General features: G+C 40.2%; 1 protein-coding gene across 1 annotated transcript; it reads right to left on the minus strand.

Moving 5' to 3' along the window:
- Positions 1-1597: 1597 nt before the first annotated feature.
- On the minus strand, positions 1598-25234 carry eif2b3 (eukaryotic translation initiation factor 2B, subunit 3 gamma; the record flags this gene model as incomplete). The annotated part of the gene is made up of 10 exons (XM_080034447.1): positions 24963-25234; positions 23658-23823; positions 21221-21375; positions 15059-15218; positions 14680-14791; positions 8643-8732; positions 4056-4192; positions 3280-3470; positions 2029-2091; positions 1598-1750 (listed from the first exon to the last, which is right to left on the minus strand). The coding sequence occupies exons 2-10, from the start codon at positions 23803-23805 to the stop codon at positions 1598-1600; spliced, it is 1209 nt and encodes a 402-aa protein (XP_079890573.1). The 5' UTR covers positions 23806-23823; positions 24963-25234.

A 25234-nucleotide genomic window follows, 5' to 3' on the forward strand; every position in this document is an offset into this window, starting at 1 on the left:
TGTCCATAAAAAGCAATACATAAAACAACCTCACTAACCCACTGGTTGCTGAGCCTGTACAGCAAAATGTTGCAGCCATTAAAAAAAACTTCAGTCTTGGCTTTAAATATTTCGCTGTGAATATCATGCAGCCATCGTTAAAGCTAATGCAAATGGGTAAAAATAGTACAATCGTGAAGGGGTTAGCCTAATATAAGGACTCAATGTGGAAATCGACACATTTTTTGGCCTTTGAGTAGTTGGTATTGATGAAAACAGATACAATTACTCATTTCAGTGCCATATAAAAACTCCCCCAGACTGTTTCAAACAGCCCAGAGTTTGTTCTATATGTCTGGGCTTCAACTTTCAAGCATCAATGGTGTTCCATATATTCCATAACCAGTGGGAACCTTGGTACACGCGGGTAAATGAGTGGCTAAATGAAATATATGGATGTTGTGCGTTTCAGTCCAGCAGCTTTGTGTTTGTTTGGAACTGATCTCTGGCTGGTTGCACACCAATGGATGCATTGTTAACTCAGGGCTCCCCGTTTGACCCCACAGAGCACGGAAAACAAAACCTGCTACACCTCATCAACGGACACACACATGCACACACAAGCATCTGCCTTTAAACACACACACACACACACACACACACTAGGAGCATCTAGGGAATTCAATGGATAGATATGCAATGAATAAGGATCTATGCATACCACTGATTTTATTAGTTAAAAAAACACATATAAACAGATAATGGTTCAATAGCTTCTTGTATTTTGGAACTCTAAGAATTAAAAAGGTATTACACAATTTAAAGTTATTTATATCGAAAAAGAAATATGAACATTGGAAGGGAGATGAAAGACCCTGTTTCCACCTGGCATTAATATGTGGTTTTTAGGATCCGATCGCGCTAACTACAGGTGGAAACACGCTCAATGCGCATTGAATGCGCATTGAAATTATCCACATTCGGAGGTGGTTTGAGACCACTTATCCACATACCCATTAACAGTGGAAACGCGTATGCGCATCTCATACACATTAGGCCCCGCCCACTCAACTGCGGCGAGTGACTGGGCGGAAACGCGTACTCATTCACGCGACAATTCACGTCATAAAAGCGCACCGCTGCAGGTAAACAGACAACAGAAAACAGACTAGGCAACAGTATAAGCGGAAATAATGTACGAGCTGATTTCCATACAGCGCGGGGAATTCGAATCCGGATCGCAAACGCGCATAGAAGACGCATTGTTAAGGCCAGGTGTGAACAAGCATATTACATTTACATATAACGATCGGATTCCTCAGAACCACATATTAATGCCAGGTGGAAACAGGGTCACAGATGGTAAAGTTTTTTTCCTGGGAACATAAGACCACTCATTTTAATTTGAAATCTTTGTTTAATAAATCCCAGTTTTCTCAGACGGTGTGTGTATGCATTAACCAAACGCCAAACAAAAGCTGACGTGAACATTCATTCATAAACATGCCTTGAAGCCTGGTGAACTTTTTTCCAAGTCTAAATCAATGTGGTTGCAAGAGAACTTCAAAAGGTATATCATCAAGTGCATGCATGTGTGTATGTGTGTGAGAGAGTGTTCTCACCCCTCCTCGATGGTAACCCCGTGCATGATGATGGAGTTGGTGACTTTAACTTTCTCTTTGACTGTGGTGGAGTTCCCTATGGTGGACCTCTTGATAGAGGTCTTATCTGCTACCTGGCACAGTGCACCGATCATACTGTCTGATCCCATCTGAGGGCAGAGTCAACACACACGCACACGCACACACACACACACACACACACACACACACACAAGCTGTTAGCATTACTCGGTGTAAGTACACAGGGCTCTTCTGTAATGATAAGAGTGCAAATTAGACATGGAGGGAGAATAGTGAAACAGCTGTGATACAGGACAATTAGTGCAAACTTACTAATTAGGAGAGAAATGTAAGATAACAGAATTATGAAGAAATATGAATCCAACTTGTGGACTGCCAGATAACACTTGCACTACATTAGACTTACCTGACATCTCTCAGAAATGACAGCTGTCGGGTGGACTGCCTGTTCCTCAAACAGCTTTGGTGCCTTATAGGGAGAAGACAGAAGAGAGGGAGACACAAGATTACAAAAGGCAAAAAACTAGCCAAATATAAGCTGCATTATATGTAATATAGACTCACCTGACACTTTATTAGGTACAGCAGTTCAATTTCTTCTTAACACATATAACTTATCAGCAAATCACATGGCAGAAACTCAATGTATTTAGACATGTAGACCTGGACAGGACAACTGATTGAAGTTAAAACAGAACAACAGAATGGGGAAGAAAGGGGTTTTAAGTTACTTTGAACATTGAAATGTTGAGGGTGGTCTGAGTATTTCAGAAACTGCTGATCTACTGGGATTGTTATGCACATCCATCTCTAGGGTTTACAGAGAATGGCCTGAAAAAGTAAAAATATCCAGTGAGCAGCACTTGTGTGGACGAAATGCCTGGTTGAAATGAAATCAGAGGTCAGAGAAGGATGGGCAGACTGGTTCCAAATGATAGAAAGGCAACAGTAACTCAAATACTGTTAACTCAAAGTAACTGAATTGTTTTGCTTTTTAGGGACCCCAGGAAGAATAGTTGTCACAATGGTGACAACTAATGGGGATCCAACAAACAATAAACAATAAATAAATAAACAATAAATAAACACTTGTTAAAACGATGGTATGCAGAATACCATCTCTGAACGCACAACAAAACCAACCTTGAAGCAGATGGGCTACAGCAACAGAAGACCCCACCGGGTGCCACTCCTGTCAGCTAAGAACAGGAAACTGAGGCTACAATTCACACAGGCTCACCAAAATTGGACAATAGAAGATTGGAAACATCATGCCTGGTCTGATGAGTCTCCATTTCAGTTACGACATTCAAATGGCAGGTTCAGAATTTGGAAGTATGGATTCACCCTGCCATGCACCATCAACCATGTCACGTTCAAAGTCACCTAAACCCCCTTTCTTCCCCATTGTGATGCTCGGTTTGACTTCAGCACGTTGTGTTGACCACGTCTACATGCCTAAATGCATTGATTTTCTGCCATGTGATTGGCTGATTAGCTATTTGTTTTTATAAGCAATTGAACAGACGTACCTAATACAGTGGCCTGTGAGTGTATAAACAGTGACATCAACAAGAGTGAAAGGGATAAGAGAAATAAGAGACATGCAGACAGTTTTGAACAAGACATGTGTATTCTAACGTCACGTCAGACTCACCAGTCTGTTTGCTTCGATGTAAGCAGCTAAAGTGTTGACGCGGTAGCAAAGGCCCTGGTCCATGATGTGAACATAGCAGCGGAGCTTTCCTCCGTGGTAAGCCTCGCTCATGTCCCCGCGGTGGTCGTTCCAACAGGAGCGCTCCTGGGCCTGCTGGAGCAGAGGCTCGTCTCGTGATGAGATGACGAGCTCTGGATAAAAGGAAGAGAAAAAAGTCAGAGGTGCACTATGCAGTTTCAGAGGAGGAGGATTTGTTTACATTTGCAGTGCCTGTGGATAGTCTACAAAACATATTTTCTCCTCCACATGCAATTGTTAGTATGAATAATTCTACCATCATAAATCAAAAAGAAATGTATTTTGAGGAAACTGGAACCACACATAAGACTAGAATATGTTTGTAAAGAAAAGTGTGGACCCTGCTGCTGTAAACAACAACCGTGAAACAGTAACTTTTCAGGAAGCTTTCTAACTTCAAACAGTGTTCCAGGGATCCAGGGATCCATTTATCCTGTGAGGAATGTTTGTTTATTCAGTTATAAGTATATACATTAGAAAACGTACACTCCTCTGACAAAACCAAAGTTACTTAGTGCACCTTTAAAGTGATGATACAAACATGTTGTTTTTGATGGATTTTAAGGGTCTTGTAACGTCATGTTGTCCTTTGTTTTTTTTTGTCAATTTGTTACGAGGAACAATTAAACTTTGTTTTTCCCCATTTGATTTTTATGTGTTAGGCTCAGTTGTTGTTGTTGTTGTGTGCAAACACTGACCGTGGTTTGTGGAGCCGTCATTCTTTTTCTGGTTCTGATCCTCTGAATCCTCTTTGGTTTTGGGACTGTTAGTTGTTTTGGAAAACTGCTTCCGCACCAAATATGGCACCAACTCGCCACGGATTGATGAGATGGACCTACAACACAAAGACAGGAATTATTTCAACATGCTACAGATGTTAAGCATCTCAAAACAGTCATCATAAGTATTTACAATAATTATCCTTTTTTTTTAATGTAAATAATGGTATGTTTCCCAAATCGTCCCTTGGTGGAGAACCCTCAACTGTGAAATACTCAATGAACAACTGTGTATCCCAAACATAGAAAAGACAGCTCAGATTGGTTAACACATTTAATGTGACTTTAACATCTGATTCTATATCAATAGAAAGAGAGAGGAGAAGGACAAAGTTGTGCCAGAAACAGACTCTACTTTACCCTGAATAAACAGAAATCATTTAACATATAAATAGATCATCTGTTTGTTTATCCAGTTCAAGTTCGCACAGTAAATCTAGGTAATGATATAATTAAGAGGGTGATTTGACTGCATCAGATTCACTTAAAATGTATAAAATGTGTACAATTACTGGATGTAATCACTAAATTAGGCCTATGTATAATTATTGCAATTGAATAAATAGATTGTTAGTAAAGCCAAAACAAACAAAAAGTATCTAATGGAATGAAAAAATGCAGTGAATGATGTGTTATGATTTAATATAATTGTTACATCTTTTATTTTATGACATCGGGCTCTTTTGAGGACTTTCAGAACAAATCAGATGAAGCTAGAATGTGCTTTCGTGTCGCTCCCTGTGTAAACCAACCTTCCCCATCTTCATTTCTTCTTCTTCCTCTTTGCACTGTGCGGTTCCTCAATGGTTCGCCAATCCCCCCCCCCCCCCCCCCCCCCAACTTGCTCCCTTTATTTTTCTTTTAAAAAGGGAGATTAGAATTTCCATGTGAATGACAGGAGAAAAAAAACAACAGTTACTCTGTCAATTTCTCTCATGGAAAAGAAAAGGAAGAGAGAGCGAGAGAGGAGCTTTTCAAAAAGAAAGTCCAAGAAAAGAGCTGAAGAAAGAAATGAGTCATCTAACAAGAGAGAGATGATATATGGTGGCGGTAAAAAGGATGCATTAGTGATGTAATGACGTAAGATTTATATCTACATCTGTTTGGCAAACTGATATGTTCAAGTGCAGCGCTGGCCTTAAACAAAAAATATTCAGCGAGGGTGAAAAGACGGGTTTTTGTGTTTGTTGGCTTTGCTTTGGACTCATTTCAACATAAAAAGAGTATGGTGAGGACACACTCCATTTAAAAGCTGCTAACATTTTAAAACTGGTTAACGACAGATTTACACAATCCAAGCGCCCACTTTTCAAAATGGGACCATTTCCAAAACAAATTCAAAATACACATGTCAGCAAAAGTCTCATCGCCACCCTGTTTTGAGATGCTTGGCGCCACGCTGCTCCTAGAAGCTCGCGACCTTGTCTGGAATGCATCTGGATCTAGTCCTGTCGTTATCAAACATGCTTGATATTTTAATGTGCTTCTACCCCGGACCTCCTCTACCAGTGTGCACAGTTTGCCAAAACTTATAATAATAATAATAATTTAGAAATGGCGAGGTTAAAGACATCTTCTGACAAATAATCATGATGATAAAAGACCTGGAAAGATCTGTATGTAAATGCATACATATTCATTCTACATATGTGCTGTCTGCAATATCAGTTAAATCTCATCAGTTGGCTACATGGGCAGCAAGCTTTAGTTTCTGAATTCGTATTTTATGTGATGACAAGCAGCTCTGATGGGTATATTTTCATTCTTACCACAAACTCCCTTGTCTTTGTTTTCCTTTCCTTTCCTGGCTATCATGATGCCCATGAAGCTGTTTAAAGCCTTTAACCAAAACCAAGTTCAAACTTATATTCTTAATACTATGAGGACAATCTTGTCAACGTCTCTAATATTCTTCTGACGTTGATTTTTAATGAAAATAAACATCTGCTGGTGGAACGAAGTGATTCATTCATTCATTCAAGAGAGTACAGTATATTGTTTGTATTTTGTGTGTGTGTGTGGGGGGGGGGGGGGGGGGGCATTTCACCTTTAGAGTTAGAGTAAGCAATTCTGGAGAATGCTTTTTGTCAAAAATCACCTTTTGTCAAGATCAGTGAATAACTCGATTTGCAACATATAGTTTTTTTTCCCCGATTGCTAACCCACAGTGGGCACAAGTTGAGTTCAATGTGCAAAACTCTAACTACAGTCTGCACTACCAAAAGTCACCTGAGCTGAACAGATCACCTGCAAAATAGTCTCAGTGCAGCAAACACTATGAACAATCCTCATTGAGATAACACACACTGTCACTCAGAACTTCACAAAAATTACGTAATATTTTCTTTGAGGAAAGAGTGAAATTCTTTCACATGGAAATGTTTATTTTATAACATACCAGTTTTTTAGGTAAACAAAAAGAAATGGAAATCAGAAGTTTGCTTCAATAGATTTCCAAATGTGGGGCGACTGTGGCTCAGGTGGTTAAGCGGGTTGGCCAACGATCCAAGGGTTGGCGGTTCAATCCCCACCCGGCCACCTGTGTCATGGTTGTTGTGTCCTTGGGCAAGACACTTCACCCACCTTGCCCTGTGTGAATGTGTATGATTGCTGTATGTTTGAGGTGGTGGTCGGAGGGGCCGTTGGCGCTGAATGGCAGCCACGCTTCCGTCAGTCTGCCCCAGGGCAGCTGTGGCTACTCTCGTAGTTTACCACCACCGGTATGACTGAGTGTGAACGAATTGAACCAGGAAATGTAAAGCGTCTTTGAGTGCCTAGGCAATAAAGCGCTATATAAAACCTATCAATAAATAATAAATAAATGTAGTATTTATCTGTGTAAATACTCTAATTGTAATACAGAAATCAATTCCTGTAATGTTGTCATTTACTGTAAGGATGCAACTCTCACCTGTTTTGTTTGCTGTAAAATTTGTATTACAGATGCAATTTAAGATTCTTCAGGTTGGGTTGCACCCCCAGCCCTGCCTCTCTTAATAAGAGACCTCTACCATGATTCACAATAGGATCTATCAGTGTAGCCCTTACTGTATTTCATCAGAAATTACAGCTCCATATCTTCTAGGTCTTCCTCCACACATCCACACTCTCACTGCTACTCTTCTCCCTCCACCAACCAGACTTCCTTGGTCCATTTCCCCCAAAAAGTATTTTTGAGCTTTCCCTATATACTGTATATAGGCTATGTTCCCTACAAAGTCTAAAACAATCACCTTCTTAGTGTTTCAGTTGAAATTGCAATCCACAGTGTCTGAAATGCACCAGGCTGAAATCCATTCTGTTTTGAATGTGTGGTTTACAGTTGTGACAGCAGTGTGTTAGCACTTGGACAAAGTGCTTGAAATCCACAGTGTTATGCAGGTTATGGTTTAGCCATGAGATAAGTGTGTAGAGTTTTGAAAATTGTGTTTAAGCAATGAAAAATGTCTAGAGTTTGGTCCACATGAACTGCTGCTGTGCAAAGTGTTGTTAGAGTTTTGCACATGTCGCTCCAGTTGTGCCCACTGTGGTTTAGCAATCGAAAAAAACTGTAATACAACGCCTAGGCTGTGTAAACCGGCATGTTGCTAGGTACGATGGCCTCCCTTTGTTTATATACCTCTTGTTTACATACCCATTTACACAGCTTAGGCTGTGTATTATCTCCATATTTTTTTCACAGCCCACACCCAATACGGACAGGTAGCGAGTCGTGAGGAGATATTCCAAGAAAAAGTGATTTTGGCAACAGATGTTATTTTATAGAATCGCTGACTTCACCTTTAATGGATAGTTAAGCATACTGTATATAGGAAACATTTGGGAGAGAGTGAGGGGAGTGACATGCAACAAAGGTCGCCAGCTGGAATCGAAACAGCAACATTACAATCGATTGCAAGCGCTGTTACCGCTTGGCTACCTTAACCATTCTCTGAGGAGAAATAACTAATGCATTTTATTTTGCAATTTCTTCATTGACGTTCATACTTCCGTCAAACCATGAGGCCTTTTGTGGATTGTACTAAATCAATAAGTGTTCTGACATTATGTCATTACTAACACCAATTTGAAGTGAAAAACATATTAATTCAAGTCGAAATTATTTAGATCCTTTGATTTTCAGTCTAACATTCAAAGTCTGGATCCATTGCCTGGGCGGCTACAGCAGGCTCCTTGTGTGACACCGCTTCACTTGAGAGGCTAAAGGCCTAACAGCCTGCCTCAGTGGCACATAGTAAAACAAATTAACACCTCGCTAGAATACCCTGCTAACAGGACCTTTCAAAGCCCAACACAACATGTAACCCATGTTGAACACTTGCTACAGATTAAGCTGCAACATCTGAATGTCTGTTAGACTGTGTGGGTTTATGTCCAAGTTTCTGCATGCTCTTTTTACCCTCACACTGCAGATACAGTGCTTGTTTTCAATAGATTCAAGTTCAAGGATGAAACGTGTATATGTTAATTCCTGTATTCTTTGTCATATATAAGTGAAGAACTCACTTGTTGTCAACAAGAAAGTCCACCACAGCTTTCTTCAGACAGTAGAGGTGAGCGTCCACAAGGCCTGTGTTGATGTGCATCCTGGGATGTCTGCAGGTACAATGGGAGAAACAGACAGAGCCACACGAACAGTCAAGGGCGGAACATTTTCATCAAAATGGACTTTGTACATATTCATTAGGTTAGCTTGGTTTGCAAAAGCCTGCACAGCATTAAGAAAGGAATCACCTCTGGCTTTTTTAACACATAAAAGGCTGAAACAATCCAGCAGAATATGCACGCACCCTTTTTTGTGACATACAGCTTAACCCTGCCTGGTATAACTTGCTTTGATACTTTTTTTTAAATCACCTGCTGTTTTTATGTTTGCTTCTCATTTACTGAAACCCCCTTTTTATTTACCTCCGCTTTGCACACAGGACGGTTACATTTGATGGAAACCAGACATGGCCATGGGGTTTATATGAGAGGCAGAGAAAAGTGACATCTGTCTATTGTCCTCTGTCAGCTACCGAAGATGTGGCCCCACAGAGCTGGTTTATGTTGACCACCCATGCATTCACTCATTCACACATCTACTCGTGCACAGACACACACACACAGTGGGCCGAGTTTGGCATGTGACATTTACGAAGCGAGAGTCAAAGAAAGCCATTTTGTCCTCCAGGTTTCAATAAACAGATCTGCCCTCACCCCTTCATCCTCGCTGACTACCTGTCCTCCTCTTTCTCTGCACTTTCAATCATTACATCATAAAAACTGTAGGGCGCAACGTTCCTGAAAAGGACCGTACCACTGTTTTTACATTTACATTTTATATTAAATTATATATTATTATTATATTAAAACAAATGAACAAATAATGTCAAATAAAATAAATATCTGCAATGACACAGCATATGATATTGTTACTGTCATGGGCTTGAATGATTATGACACACATTGTACCTGAATTTGTTGAGTATTTTTGGCTTTATTACATTATGTGTCATTTATCATACGCTTTTATACTAACAACAATTTAGCATAAAGAGTCTCGCCTAAGGGCCCTCACAGGAATTGCCCCACCCTGACCTAGAACTGAACCCTGGTTTTTCTTAACCAAACTCAGTGGTTTTACCTACTGAGCTAGCCAGCTATCCAGCATTACTTGGTCTTACCTCCCCTCCACTAATTTCCTTTCCCCATTTCCAGCTTTCTCTTCTCTCCTCCATTCATCTCTCCTTTCCTGTATTCACCAGGCTTACACTATAACTAGGGTGACTCGGGAGGATTGCTTGGTCACACATATTTTACAACCAGATGCTGAAAGCAATAAATCAAACTATGTGTGTGTGTGTGTCCGTCTGTGTTAAGGTATTTTATTCAAAAGCATAAAAACACATGTGCGTGCACACACAGACTCGCTCTGTGGGTGTTTGCTAAATGTATTTATTCATACAACATTTCCCAGGTGTGCAACACCAGAGAGTGTGTGTGTGTGTGTGTGTGTGTGTGTGTGTGTCATGTGCCTGAAGTAGAATTTATGAGAACACCCAGCATGTGACATCACTCTTTGACACCCGCAGGTGGGCAAGAGAGAGAGAGAGGGAGAGAGAGAGAGAGTCAGAAAGACAGAGAGAGAGAGAGAGAGAGAGAGAGAGAGAGAGAGAGAGAGCAAATGTAGGAACAGGTGCCCTAAAAGTCTAAAGCAGCATGGTGAGGGAAAGGGTTTAGGGACAGCGAGTCTGACCACAGCCACTGATGATATAAATCCAGCTGGTCAATACCACCTTTAAAGTGACTTCAGTCATGACTGGGCTGCTCGTCTCTATTTTTCCTAAAAATTTTAAAATTCTGAGATTTTTCCCTTCCCCCACAGATCTTGACACATCTCCTCGCCTTATTAATATAGATACTAGATACATTTTTATTAAAAAAATACCAGCGAAATAAGTGACAGTAACACATAAGAAAAGTTTTTCAAACTTGAAAGAACTAACGATTTATCTTGATTTCTATGGATATTATAATATAACACTTTTGGCCATATCGCTTAGCCCTAATTATCACTATGAGTTTTGGATGCAGAGAATGTTAAAGCAATAGCAAAAATGGTTTGATTTGACACTCTACCACAGGCAGTTGTTATGATGTCAAAGGACTAGGGACCTGATTGATTCGTCACATGTAAGAGGGCAGTTAGGAATAATAAAGTACAGGTGCAGCAATCTATTTAGAGAGTGGTTTGGACAAAGTGGAAGGAAACTCAGAGGGTAATTAGACATGATCTCAGTCAATCAAATGACCTAATCAATTCATATGCCAAAAAAAGACTAGATTTTCTCCAAAATCATTGAGTTACGCACAGGAAAACAACCACACTGACCATACTGGCACACTGCATATTTTGTTAAGCGGCTATATATTTATTATTATTAATATTATTACGAGGTTATACACATTAGGTTTTTATTAAAAAAAGTTCAATTTTCAATCATCCTCAATCCTAAACCAACTTGTCTGTCCAAAAGAACACCTGTTTAAATCTGAATTTTTAAACCAGGAAAATATTAACACTGACTATTTGGAGCCAAGATTTTGTTATTCAATATTTTATAAAGGACTCTAGTCCTTCCAATACAAAAATTAACTAAGGACTGGCCACATGATGCTACTTTATTAGTTAATGCTTTGTGCAGAATCCAACTACAAACATATTTAATGGGTAAACATCTTGCTTTTCCCAAAAGGCGCCAACAAGAGATTTCTAGTTGCTGCGAGTGCTGTAGAGCTTGGTGTCGAGGGGAGCAGGAATTTAGTGCCTCTGCAGGCAAGGATGACTCAACCTTTGGATTAATGGCTGACTATTAAAGTACCTCTAAAGTCCTCAGTGGGAGAGAGGAGTCACATCTCTCTCGCTCTCAAACACACACACACAAACACGCACAGTATAGTGTCTTATTTAGTTAGAACTTAAACTCCACAGCGGCCAATGACTCAGACGCGGCAGATTGACTGTTAATACCCTCATTAGTCAGGTTTCCACTACAGAGCCAACAGGGCTGAAGGGCTTAGGACATTCAACTATTGCCTCCGAAATAAAATGTGTGTGATTCCCTTAAAGTTATAGTGTGTAACTTATGTTGGCCCCATGAGGAATTCTTAGTAATTACACAAACACTGTTGCTGCATCTACATGAAGTAAGAATGTAAACGACATTTGTTTATATGAAAAAGTTACACACTATAGCTTTAATACCATGCTAGTCTATAATATGATTTCTTAAAAACGTGCATGGCACTGATGTTGTAGTGATGACTGGCAAAACCTGCATATTCGGTATGTGCAAACCTTACAATATGTTAATTATAAAGTCAGAAATAGTAAAAAGAGAAAAAAAGCAGTTTCCCTGAGAAAACAGAAAAGCATCAAATCTTTCAAGTTGAAAGTGTGTGTCCCATGATTGCTTGATGAATGACAATGAATCATCAAAATAGTTTCATTAATCTTCCACCAAACGATGATTCCGCTAATTGAATAATTAGCCTCAACTTTAAGTTGAGGTACCAAAATTGATAGACTCCTCAAAAAGGGAAATGAAAAGCAGACTGAGATGTATGCCGGCCCGGCACTAGATTTAAGCTTCTCAAGCCTGCCAAATGATTCAGAGGTTCCGACATTTCAAAATACTATAAAGAGTCAGCAAGAAAACAAAGTCATAAAACGAATAAAGTAGCTTCCAGTCCATATTATAAACATTAGCAGCTTATAGCAATGGCACTTCCTACATTTGGCACGGGGTAAAGCACATCGATAGTAATCAGAAGTTATGCAGTCAACCTGTTAAAAATATACTTGCTGACGTTTCTCAAATGTGTTATTTCATCAATGTAATCCTGCCCCCTTGTTGCACTCACTGCAACGAAAGTTATTTAATATTTGGAATACGTAGCATATGTGGTATTTATGTTGATTGGGTATAAGCCACTCCGTCTTGTGCTATCATTGCTAACAGATGCGTACACAATTCCTGGTCCAATTTATTCTAAAGGTCACTGCAGTTAAGATATTTTTCTGAAAAAGGCTTGGCTGTTTTTTAAAATGTGTTATAACGGCATGAACTTCAATACAATTTTTTTTTAATGTAACTAAATGACATTGATCTCAATGGTTCAGTTTGAATAGGCATCGGACGATAACCTATTTCAAGGTATATCACGATATGAAGGTCCGTTCTAAGGTAATAGAACACACAGGATGTTAACATTCAAGTGTATTAATGTTACTGCATCATAACCACTTTTACTAGAAGAGAAATATGTAGATATGTGAGCATGTCTCTAAAAACATTGTTTAGCTGCTCACTTAAAAAGGATTGCTTTTATTTCAACTTTGTTTAGAATAATTTAATTATTGTTATCAAACAAGTTTATTAATGTTCAGAATATTCTATATTTTGCTGAAAAAAAAAAAATTACGTTCAGACGGGAAATATATATATTTTTTTTTACCCAGACATTTCAAATTAACACAGTTGAGAGCTGTAATCGCAATACCGTGATACTGTGAAACCGCGGCCATTTTGCTTAAGGTTGTGGTACCGTAAGAATATCATACCGGCCCATGTCTATGTTATGTGTGAATCCTTCTGGTGATCTGAACTATCATCAACTACAGGCCTGTACTCTTGACAGGTGGAGCTGTAATGTACGAGGGGAAGCTCTGCTGGAGTCCTTTCACACTGTTTAAAGCCATTTCCAGGTCAAACAATCTCACATGTGCATAATGTCTCGAGCTCAACACACCTCAACCATGTGGAAACCGTAGGGAGAGAAAAGATAGGAGAGAGAAAAAATGACATGGGGCGGAGGTTGAACAAGGATGGAAGGATGAAAGAATGGATGAATTGTTGTATGGAGAGAATTAACAGAATAATGGAGAGATGGCTGAGAATCTCAGGTGAAGAGGGACAATTAACTCTCCAGAGATGTGGGAAAGACTTTCAACTGAGACGGTCAAACATAATATGTAGCATGTTCATGCTGGAAGCGTGGATTCATGAGATGCCTTGTGAAGAGCACCGTGCTGAGGTTAAAAAATATTATAATTCAAACTTGTATTTTGTGCAAAGGATTATATAAGATTTAATAATAATATTGGATAATGTGCAAACCAGATCTAGTATAACTATCTAGAGGCCTGTTAGACACATCTGACTCAAGAAATGTATTCTGTTATCTTACTGTATGTCGAGGGATTATTTTTATACATTCCATGTGATGTGTGTGTACAAATGATCAGAGTTTTAAAATGGTACAAGTCTTTCAATGTAAGCCCATAAAAGGTTGAGCTGTGTCGGCTCATGTTTCCATAACATTGTGATAAAGTGCAGGGTTTTCTGTCCATCAATGTCAGTCGTGTCACGTGTTCCCGTGTCTGTTCATATGAGCCTTTCTGTGTGCGAGAAGAATGTGTGTGTATATTATGTATACTATATCTGTGTGTGTGTGTGTGTGTGTGTGTGGCTGAAGATTTCACTGTGCAGGGAAACATGCAAGCAGCTGCTCCGGCTGCTCTCTCTTATTGGCTAGAATTTACAGTGGCTTTGGCTCCGTGAAGTATTTACGAGCTCCCAAAACACCCGCTCTCACACATACATAGATTTTAGGGCTTAGAATCGAAAACCTACCTAAAGTGCTCTTCCTGTAACAAAACCCCTACTCACCCGCCACAGGAACCTTCGGCCTAAACACACACACTTACTCTGATTAGAAACCAAAACATCTGCTCTACTAAGCCTAACTACAAGCTTTTGAGCGTATTTATCAGCAGTAAAAAAAAATATATATGACAATAGTCTCTTTAAATTAAACATTTTCTTTATGATTTTTCAATGCTGTGAGCACCACAAAAGGAACTTCAATCATGTCCATTGTGTTAAGGTGGAGGGAGATATCTTAAGAGATTGATGCTTTGCAACCTGGACTTTTAAGAGACAAAATATGTTTGTTTTTTTATTCAGATGAACCCTTTCAGGCTTTTCAAATGACCTACTTCCTCATGATAGACTTCCTAATCGACAGGCCGTCCTCCAGATCGGCCTCATTGGCCATGAACAGCAGCCTCTTCCCGGACTGATCCACTCCCACAAAGTCTCTCTGCTCAGCTGAGAAAAAGAAAAACAACATTTAATGCAACACCAAATAATAGACGCTAACACGAAGTGACACTTTTGACAAATGTCTACACTTTTCTATAACTTGATTGCATGGGAAGTCAGTTTCATGTAATATTTGTGGATGCATTAAGAGCTAACTGGGATCAATTGATTAAAAAAAAAAAATCCAAACCAAACAAACCAATCACGAATCAGAATCATGTCATGGTAATATTTATGCAGTCTCATCTCATGTGATTATTGTTTCTGAGTTACCTGTCTTTTTCTTGCCCTTCTGGCCAGGGACCGTCTCTGTGAATTCGTGGGCTTTGCTCATTAGCATGGCGAGTGTTGCATTGTGGGCCCTGAACAGATCCACCACCTCATGTAGCGCCACGTCTGTTATCAGGTCACAACTCACCACCAGGATGTCCGTCTGAGGAGAGGGAGGTTTGGAAAGACAAAGAGAGTAACGTAAAGCCAGGCTTCCCAAACCAGCCTTTTCATTTCACTGTATATTATAATAGTAACATATGACTAAATGACCATAACAGGGCTTCAGTAAGAGGTACCTTGGCTTCTACTCTATTTTGGAACAAAACCTGACCACCTGTTGTGATTTTAAAGACATTTCCAATGTCACCCCTGCACACGACTGCATGAACCTGCATGAAATACAGTTTGAAGGGGGGTGGGGGGGTTAGGTTTAGAAAGTGAGGTTTGCTTACTCACGACGGTCATCTTGGCATGCATGGAAAACTCACTATACATCAATATACGTGATGACAATGCTCCACATAAACACCGCAGGACATGAGGGTTTGGATTATATTATTTTCAATATTCACAGCATAGATTGGCTCACTGAGCAGGATTTTGAGATAAAAAATATAGAGTCAAGTAAAGACAGAGGGAGGAGGATAAGGAAAAAACTGTTCTTCATCAACAGGGAGCTCTTCCATGTTTAGTGCTGCTTGTATATAAGCCAGACCCCCCTACACACACACACTTTAATATAATCGGGCCTGTGTTAAAGTGACCTAAACTCTGATGACTGCGAGTAATAAATCCTGCTTCGTTTATTTTTTTGCATGAATGTGCCTGTTTTTTTCTCAGCTGATCCAATTCCGATATTTGAAAATGTGCATAACTTAAAAAAATGAGCATTCATATCTCTAGAAAATAAGTGGGTAGAATAGATCAATGCCACCTTTATATCAAATATACTTTTTTCAAGCCAGGTGGTCCCTTTTTGCTATTATTCTCCTGGCAGAAACTGACACAAGGTCACATACACATAACTTTACCCAGAACCACACGCTACAGACTAGCCGTCTGGCTTCGACCCCCTTCCTTTGCTCCAAAAACAGCACTGCTTTAATATCCCAATGACACGAAAATGACACTCTCCGGAGATTGTTTACATCATAAACTAAAACTGAAGCCCATTTCAACAGTCCTGAAATGTAATAATATGTCAACCTTGTAGGTTTTAAACTGGAAATCAATACACACCTTGAGAATTCCACGGAGATATCGCTTACTCTGCCCACCAGCGACAGGGAGCACACAACCGACATCAGTCATTTTAACTGGCCTCCACTGATGTTACATGTCTGCATGTTTCATATGTGTGCTGCCTACATGTGGGTGCGTGCGTGTGCGTGTGTGTGTGCGGTATCCATGTGTCTGTCCGGTGATGAAGGCTGTCAGCATAAGAACTAATCCCACCATTAGCACCAGCCGCTCTAATGACAGAGACATCTTTACCCTACACACAGAAGGAGAATGAAAAGAACGCTAGAAGTGTGAAAACGTAAAGGATTGATGGAGGGATGCAGGACAGACTGTAAGAGAAAAGGAATATAACGGGAGGCGATGCCAGTCAACTTCTGCCAGCCGTCAACCAAATGTTGGCTAAACCTAACTGCTGCATACACCAAAATATACTTTAATGAATGCACAGCACACTGCAGAACTACATTTGTTCTGTCTTTTCTGCCTGTCTAAATTTGTATGTGTCAACAATGACATTGGAAATAAAATATATTATTGTGGGTCAGATTTGCATTAGTTAAGAGTATACGCGAGTAAAAATAGAGCTTTAAAAAACTACAGAAGATAAAAAAGAATTCACTTAATGTGGTTGAATGTTGAAAAGCCTAATATATATGTGTGTGTGTGTGTGTGTGTGTGTGTGTGTGTGTGTGTGTGTGTGTGTGTGTGTGTGTGTGTGTGTGTGTGTGTGTGTGTGTGTGTATAGCGAGGGCTTATGTCAGTGGGGTCAAGGGTGGTGTTGTTGACCTAGAAGTAACTCCCCAGCATAACCCGGACCTGGCGACAGGAAGCTGCCGCGGCAAAGCTGGGGGTATCTGCGGGACATCGACTGACACTGAGACTCCGAGACCTTTAAACTCTCTTCTCCCTCTATCACAGCACACACGGGCCAGATGATCTCACACACACACACATGTCCAGAAACAGAGCACACACACACACACACACACACACACACACACACACACACACACACACACAGGCGACAGCAGAGTGGAGTCAGCTGGAGAGGCAGAGACACTTTGGCCTTTCAACAGCCAAAATCTCTGGACGGGTCAGGACCACACACACTGATGCACACACAGTGTGCACAAACACACACACACGAGTGATAGCTGACAATAATTCAATCGTACTCCTTACACAACCTTGACCTACTTTAACAATATTTGGAAACTTTGTTTTAGTGGCGACCATTGTTGTATTCCCATTTTCTCCCTTAAGGATTTGTTGGTGTGCAATACTGTCACCTACATTTTGTTTTAATCACATCAAAAAAATCAACAAACAAAGATTAGTACTGTTATTCCCACTGTGAATCAAAGCACAAGTCTGCACCTTGTATGCAGCTTGGTGTTGTTTTCTTCTAATCGTTCAGGTTGTCTGGTCTATACAGGCGAATAATGTCAGCTGCTCTAACCACTTTAAATATAAATCTGTGGCAAAATGCTCCCTAATTATCAGTTCACATTGGTCTCTTATGAAATGCCCCGCTAAAAACAAATGCAGTGGTCAGTCTGAACATTTAAGAGAACTGAATTCTCCGTTGGTATTCTCAGTATGAGAATGAATGTGTCTGTACAGGCTGTGCTGGATGTGTCATGAAAACTGAACACCATGTTCCAAGATGGCGGCCATTCCCGAGGACGAGTCAATATCATCTATTGAATCTCATGTTTCCTAACTTTTGAATGTTTCTGGTAAATACCACACAGTGGAAAAGGGAAATTTCAACCACAATCTGATCCTTTGCATTATGACCACTGTCTTTCAGCAATCCCTTGGCTCCATACATAGGAGAGCCTTTTGCCCCATATTTACATTTATACAGCTCAGAATATACATGAATTACTCACTTCTATGACAAGGGCATACACATAGCTGTAGGTTTGATGAAGCTAGACATTTTGACAATTTTTTCACCAGACAATTGGATTAAACTTTTTGTAATGTGGCCCTTGACCTAAAAGTAATATGGGCAACTTTCAACGTGAAAATGAAACGGTAGCGTCCTTTAGAATATTACATTTGAACTAATGCATGTCAAAGGAAGACTAAATAAATGTGGGTGGAAAGATGGTTAAAATATGTAAAGAAATGAAAAAAAGCAAGTCTCATCTAAGTCTGTTTGCTGAGTCCCTCTCAAATGAAAAGACTGGGCTCCATCTCTCATTATTATCTCTCTCTTCACCTTTTGTCTGGAGCCTTACAAGGTGACTTACATATGTAGACCACAGGTGAACCTTTGAATCGGCAACTCCAATGTATATACAGTGCTTTTTAGCCTACATGCACTCATTTCTGCCTGGTGATTAAGCCCGGATGATAATAAAAAATGTCAAAGACTTTAAACACACAAAGCAAAAATGTGCACGGTAAGTACTCCTTTCACTAGTTTGGCTTATTGCGAAAGACCTAAGTAATAATCAGGCATATCACTTCACTTTTGTTGTTACCTCACTGTTTGAAGAGTGAACAAAATAAAATATGCTGCTTGTAATCTCCCTTTTCAATAATCATGAGGAATGACCTGCTCCGCTCACACAAGACTGTACACTGATTCCTGAAAGTATTTTGTTTGATAGGTTACACCAAATCCCCCCTCATGGGAGGGTGTTTGTGTAAAGAGATGAGTGTGTCAGTCTATACTGTACTCATGCATCAGTTTGACAGTTTGAGTGATTTCTGTGCTGGGACTTGGCGGGCCATGGTTACAGTTCTTCACTCATCACCCTCCAGTGGGTGAGTGTGTGTAACTCAATGCCTCTAATCTAGCTGGCTGCTCAAAGGATTAGGGACCCGACTATTCTCAATGGGAGCATGCTGGAGCTAGTCCTGTTTAAGTGTGTCTGTGTGTGTGGGGGTGTGTGTGTGGGGAGGGGTTATACTTTTCATCTATTAAAAAAAATCTTGAGCCAAGACAAAAATAAGAATCTGTACGGACCCATTCAAATGCCAGAGGAAAAAAAAAACATTAAACTCACTTGTCACAACAAATTCTGCATTTTAAGTCTCTTGATAAATCTTATTTCAAAAGCAAAGCCGACTTGTGTTTGCTGTGAAGAATGTAATAAGCTGCAGCCGCAGGACACTTATGTCTTCAGAAGACGTTTGATGTGATACGCCCCAAGCAGAGAAGGTGTCTGGAAGCACGTTTCTGAATTGAAAAATTAAATGTATTTATTTTTTCTCTCTTCTTGGAATAACCAGGGATCTTACCTGTGATCCAATGCTACCAGTTTTGGTAAGGTATGTCTGTTTTAGTAAGAAGAAAGGGTAGAACACTCTTAAGAGCATGAGAAGAGTATGAAAATACCCAGAAAAGCTTGCATAGTGAATGAGTCATGATAAATTCATTCCCAAAGAGATTATTAAATGGAAAACATGCATCTGTAGGCCTGACTTCATTGAAGATTGGGTAAGTTGAATTCATTGTTCCTTCTCCATAACATCACAGTTAGGTGTACATTCTGTGTAGTTTACTTTTCTTGATATTCCTTTTATATTACTATGGTGCATGATGTATAGCCTAGTGAGACCACTGGACAGAAAGTGGGGAGGGCCTGGTCTGACTGGAGGCTAGATTGACGACTACATGAACCAACCAGAAGCTGCCTTTCACTAAGGGACAAACATGCAATCATTAATAGTCAAAGAACGAACAAAGGCATAGTTCTATGAAACGGTTCTTAACTTAACAAATCTCAACAAGCAAATGCGTTCATGGTCACAGGAGGTAAGTCAGAACCCTGGCATATACAGAGGGACAGCATAAACCCTGACATACCCAACACAAATGTTGCACAGATGTGCGTGACTACAGGATGAAAATAAATGGTGCACTGGGCAAACTGGCAGCACAGGGAGTTAGAGTCTTATACCTGACCTCATCTGTTTAGAGAGAATGTGATGGAGGGAGGGATCAGCAGGCAGGATACAGAGGGGGTCTGGAACTGGGGTTGAGGGTCATGGATAGCATGTATAAATGTGTGTGTGTGTGTGTGTGTGTGTGTGTGTGTGTGTGTGTGTGTGTGTGTGTGTGTGTGTGTGTGTGTGTGTGTGTGTGTGTGTGTGTGTGTGTGTGTGTGTGTGTGTGTGTGTGTGTGTGTGTGTGTGTGTGTGTGTGTGTGTGTGTGTGTGTGTGTGTGTGTGTGTGTGTGTGTGTGTGTGTGTGTGTGTGTGTGTGTGTGTGTGTGTGTGTGTGTGTGTGTGTGTGTGTGTGTGTGTGTGTGTGTGTGTGTGTGTGTGTGTGTGTGTGTGTGTGTGTGTGTGTGTGTGTGTGTGTGTGTGTGTGTGTGTGTGTGTGTGTGTGTGTGTGTGTGTGTGTGTGTGTGTGTGTGTGTATTTATGAAAAGGTGAAATGAGGCACTTCGGCAGCATTGACCATTCGTGGGGAGGGGAAAGACATGGATCAGTGGTCACCCAGCAGTACACACAACATCCACCTACAACTCCCCCTCAATATTTGTCGTTTTTCTACTCTAACTCCAACCTTACTAGCATTGTTTTTGTAGGGGGTTGACATAACACAAGACGACAGCTCTCTCATTTCAAAATCTCTGTCTAACGGACATCGGCTGTTGGTATTGGTGAGTCTGTATTTTGGGCTCCCAGCACATAATGAAGCAAAACTCCTTTGTTGCAGCTTTCATTATACAACTTGACCATGTTATCTTGAGTCAACAAAGATGAATTAATAACACTGGAACTATTTTGTATTTAGATTGTGGCCTAAAACACATTACTCTGGACATCAGGATATTCGTGGGTTAAAGGAAACCATTCAAAAACTAATATTGGGCTGTTGGAGAGAATGTCATTTTGACTGGTGTGGCCGTGGCTACATCACAGTTAAAGATCAATACACAGAAACACACACACCTTGATCTTCTGCTGGATGTGTCTGAGAGCGTCTGCGGTGCCCATGTCTCCATCCTCTGGGATGCAGACCACGTCCAGCTTCATCTTCACGTCCAACTTCATTGGGTCTGAGCTCATCATCTTGTAGACCTCTTTAGTGGTGATCACTATCACCTCTGAAAACACAGTTCAAAGGAATGTATGGTAGAAATCATTCACAATAAGGCATAGCTGGATTTCTCAATTTTTATTTTAAAGTTTAAACAATCTCTTTCTTGCTAATGTTCTACTTTTCCAACACCATGTTGGTGTTTCCTTCTCTGCAAAGAACAATACAAAAGAATATCCAAGAAAAGGTGCACATAAGATGCCTATTTGACTAAGATGCATCGCATCCTCCTAGTCCTAACCTTAAATCAGGCTAACTGCTCTGCTTTTTATAAAGTTGGTAATAACATTAATAGACCACTTTATGAATCTAGGACATTTCAGTGTCCGTCTGCTTTAATTAGCCTTGTCTGTATAAAATGCTTTCTACCGGGCATTTGTTCGCTCTAGCTGTGTCAGCCTAGTAAAACCTAATTGCAGGGCTTTGGCTAGCTGGCTGCACACAGTAAACTACTGGCCACACAGGATGATTATGTATAGAAAGCTACTTTTTATTTAGGCTAGTCAGGAACTACAGGCTTTTATAACAAACAGCTCTGTTTACTGGCAAGAACACGCATACTGCAAGCAATCCCTTTATAAGCCAAGAGGTTTTGGAGCTAACGCAAGCAGCAGCACAACAGGCAAAAAACCTGGACTGTGAATCAAGACAGGAAATGCACACCTGACAACAGCTGATGGCTTTTTGACAAGCTCAATTGTAAACGTAATATGTTTTATGCATTTTAAAAAGGAGGAAGCCCATGTTGCTGGGAGCAGTACTGGCCTGTTTTCTAGGTAGCAAGCAGCCTAACTACTGGTGAAAGAATTACAATTTCCTCTTGTTAAAAAAGTATTACAGCTTCCAAGAAGATGCACCACATTTTAAAGTAAGTCAATACGTTTTTATTTTGGTACGTTTTATAACATACTCCTAACTACATTTCAAATCCCATTAATAACTCCAGATTTTTGAGTCTATGTATAGCTGGTCACAAACTGCTGCACAGGCCAGCACTGGAAATGTGACCTACCTGCAACATTACATTCTGCAATTTATCAATTTACCCTCTCACTTGGACAAAAAAAGGGCCACAGTAAACGTCAACTGCATTTTTTTCTCTTTTTGTATCAAAGTTGGACTTAATTTATTTGGTGAACCTGGTCAATATACAATAATTTGTTCAATATTCACTGTCATCCTGTCCATTTTCGGTAAGGAAGTATCTAGGCAACAATTATTTTGCTCTGTAAAAATTGCAATTTAACGGACATCCGTTTTTACATGGGCCAGTCATTTTATTGTTATGTGTGTATAGTGAAAAACAGTTACGGTCATAAAAATAAACTTAAACCAGAAGAAGTACTGGCTGAATATTCGCTTCTGTACATTTTATTTGGAAACCAACCAAGAATGCCAGTCCACTCCTATAACACTTTCCTCCACTGCTACCGACATACGAGCCTGGTCCAACCAGACCATCGTACTTCATTTCATTTGTACAGAAGGTCTGGAACTGCCCTATTGGCAAACGTTCACTCACTTGGAGGCGGGTGTCTGTTAAAGTTTAAAACAATTGAATCTGCCCAGTGCCACTCTGGATCAGCCAACCAATCGCATAACGTTGGTCGTGACGTATGTCGTGAGCCGGCTTCTGACCGTGCGTTCCAGTTGTACAGGGAACTCGGAAATGTATATACATATTGTAGTCTATAGATCTACCGGTACCTGGCAACGGTAACTTGCTAGAGCCTAACGTTTAATTATTTGGATGAGAAAGGTTGTAGGCGTCCATACTTTCCCGAGCAGATGCACTGGAACACAGACAGGTCGGAACTCGGAACTACCAAGTTGGACATTTCTGAGTTCTGAGTATAAAGGAACGCAGCATTCAACTGAAACTGGTGCGCGACTTTGACATCATCGTTCTCAGCCACTCGCTCTGTTCGCTGATTGGACATCCAAAAATCTGGACGAGCAGGATCCCACTAATACACCCCAGCCCCAGACTGACTACTGAAGTGAAATGAAAATTGAGCGGAAGTAGGTAGGCGGGCGGAGCCAGGCTACCGACATACAGTACGGATGAAGGAATATAGAAATGCTGCCTATTCCATCAGATCCCCTTAATATGAAGTTCTAACAAGGATGTTGTAATGTATCAGACCAAGCTATAAGAACATTGCATTTCCAAAATGTATATTTCAGCTATATTTTATGTTGTTAATCCTTGAGAGCGTTGATAGGGGTATGAGATGTCTTCATCCTTGTTCTAATAGAAATACTAAAAGGAAATATTGAGCACCTTACCTTCAAAGCCCACCCTCTCCAGCAGGTTCAGAGGGTACCACATGAGGGGCTTGTTCCCAACAGGCAGCATGGGTTTGGGGGTGCTGTATGTCAGATCAGTCATACGAGAACCCCCACCGGCCGCCATCAACACAGCCTGGAACTCCATGATGTCTGCTGGGGATGGCTTAGAGAAAGGACAAACAGATGGATTAATAAACTTAAAAAGTTTATAATATACAATAACGAAGTATCACAACTCAGATGTATGTACGATTGTGTTGGTGCACTATGTTAATTTGGGTGTGTCAGAGAAGTTAACATTTTCTAAGGTATATTCTCATAACTGAATAAACAAACGTTCCTCACACGAAAAATGTGATCCCTGGAACACTGTGTGAAGTTAGAAAGCTTCCTGAAAAGTTACTGTTTCACTGTTGTTGTTTACAGCAGCAGGGCTCACCGTTTGGTTAACAAACATATTCTAGTCTTACGTTTGGTTCGAGGTTCCTCAAAATAATTTAGTTCTGATGATAGAATTATGCAATACCAAGAATTATATGTAGCGGAACTATGTTTAGTAAACTAACTGCAGCACCTTTAACCTTTAAATACTTATATTTGATGGGTACTGTAAGACATGGTTTGTTTTTGTTTATTTGAAGCTCTAAATGCTTTAAGTTCTCCGGTCTTACCAAAGGGAGCAACTTGATACACATGTTGGAAATGAACTGAATAACTAATTATTGACTATTGCACATCAAATGAGGCATAGCTGAAACATCTGTGCAATTGAGTTATCTGTGCTGTACATTTTTCTTTAAATATGAAAATATGGCAGTATTAGCTACAATATATTTTTGACTTTTGTGGGACATTCACAGTGATCTGTACACTTTATAAAAATATGACATTTTCTATTTCGGTGTGTGCGTGTGTGCGTGTGTGTGTGTGTGTGTGTGTGTGTGTGTGTGTGGTTCGAGCAACAAGCAAGTGCCAGTTTTCAACACAGCATATGCCAAGATAAATGTATACACTATATTATGTATTCATTATATTAATGTACTGTATGTTAACTGAGTGTACTGTAATGAGCAGGTAAGAAGGACAGTTTCACATCATAGGCTATAAGTCATGTAAGTGTGCCACGTGAGATATCAAATAATCAGGAATTTCTTTCTACTTTGCTTCGAAATCAAACATTGACTACGGCTGTTACATGTCTGATACGACTGACAATGTGGTCATGGCACGCTGCCCTATGTGTCCTCAGCATGCTATTAAAAGAGGGTCAAAGTGCCACAGGTGTTGAAAAATCAGTCTTACCTGTCAGTAATCCGTTTTTCCGATGCCACCTGAAATGACAGTTCGGCAGGCGCATGTAAGTTTGTTGCTGTCACTGTTGTTAGCACGTAGGCTATTGATTTGCACAGAGCAGCAAACGATTAAGCTGCTTTAAAGGAAGCTCACAAGCAGCTGGACACGTCCTTTCAAAAGCAAAACACCCACTCAGGTGAGCGGCAAAGGCAGAACTTAAATTGCCCGATAAATTACCTGACAGAGCTTACGTAAAATAAGCTAAAAGCTAGCATCGTATG

The sequence above is a fragment of the Ammodytes marinus genome (genome assembly GCF_949987685.1).
Source record: "Ammodytes marinus genome assembly, chromosome: 9".
In the NCBI taxonomy this organism is placed as follows: Eukaryota; Metazoa; Chordata; class Actinopteri; order Uranoscopiformes; family Ammodytidae; genus Ammodytes; species Ammodytes marinus.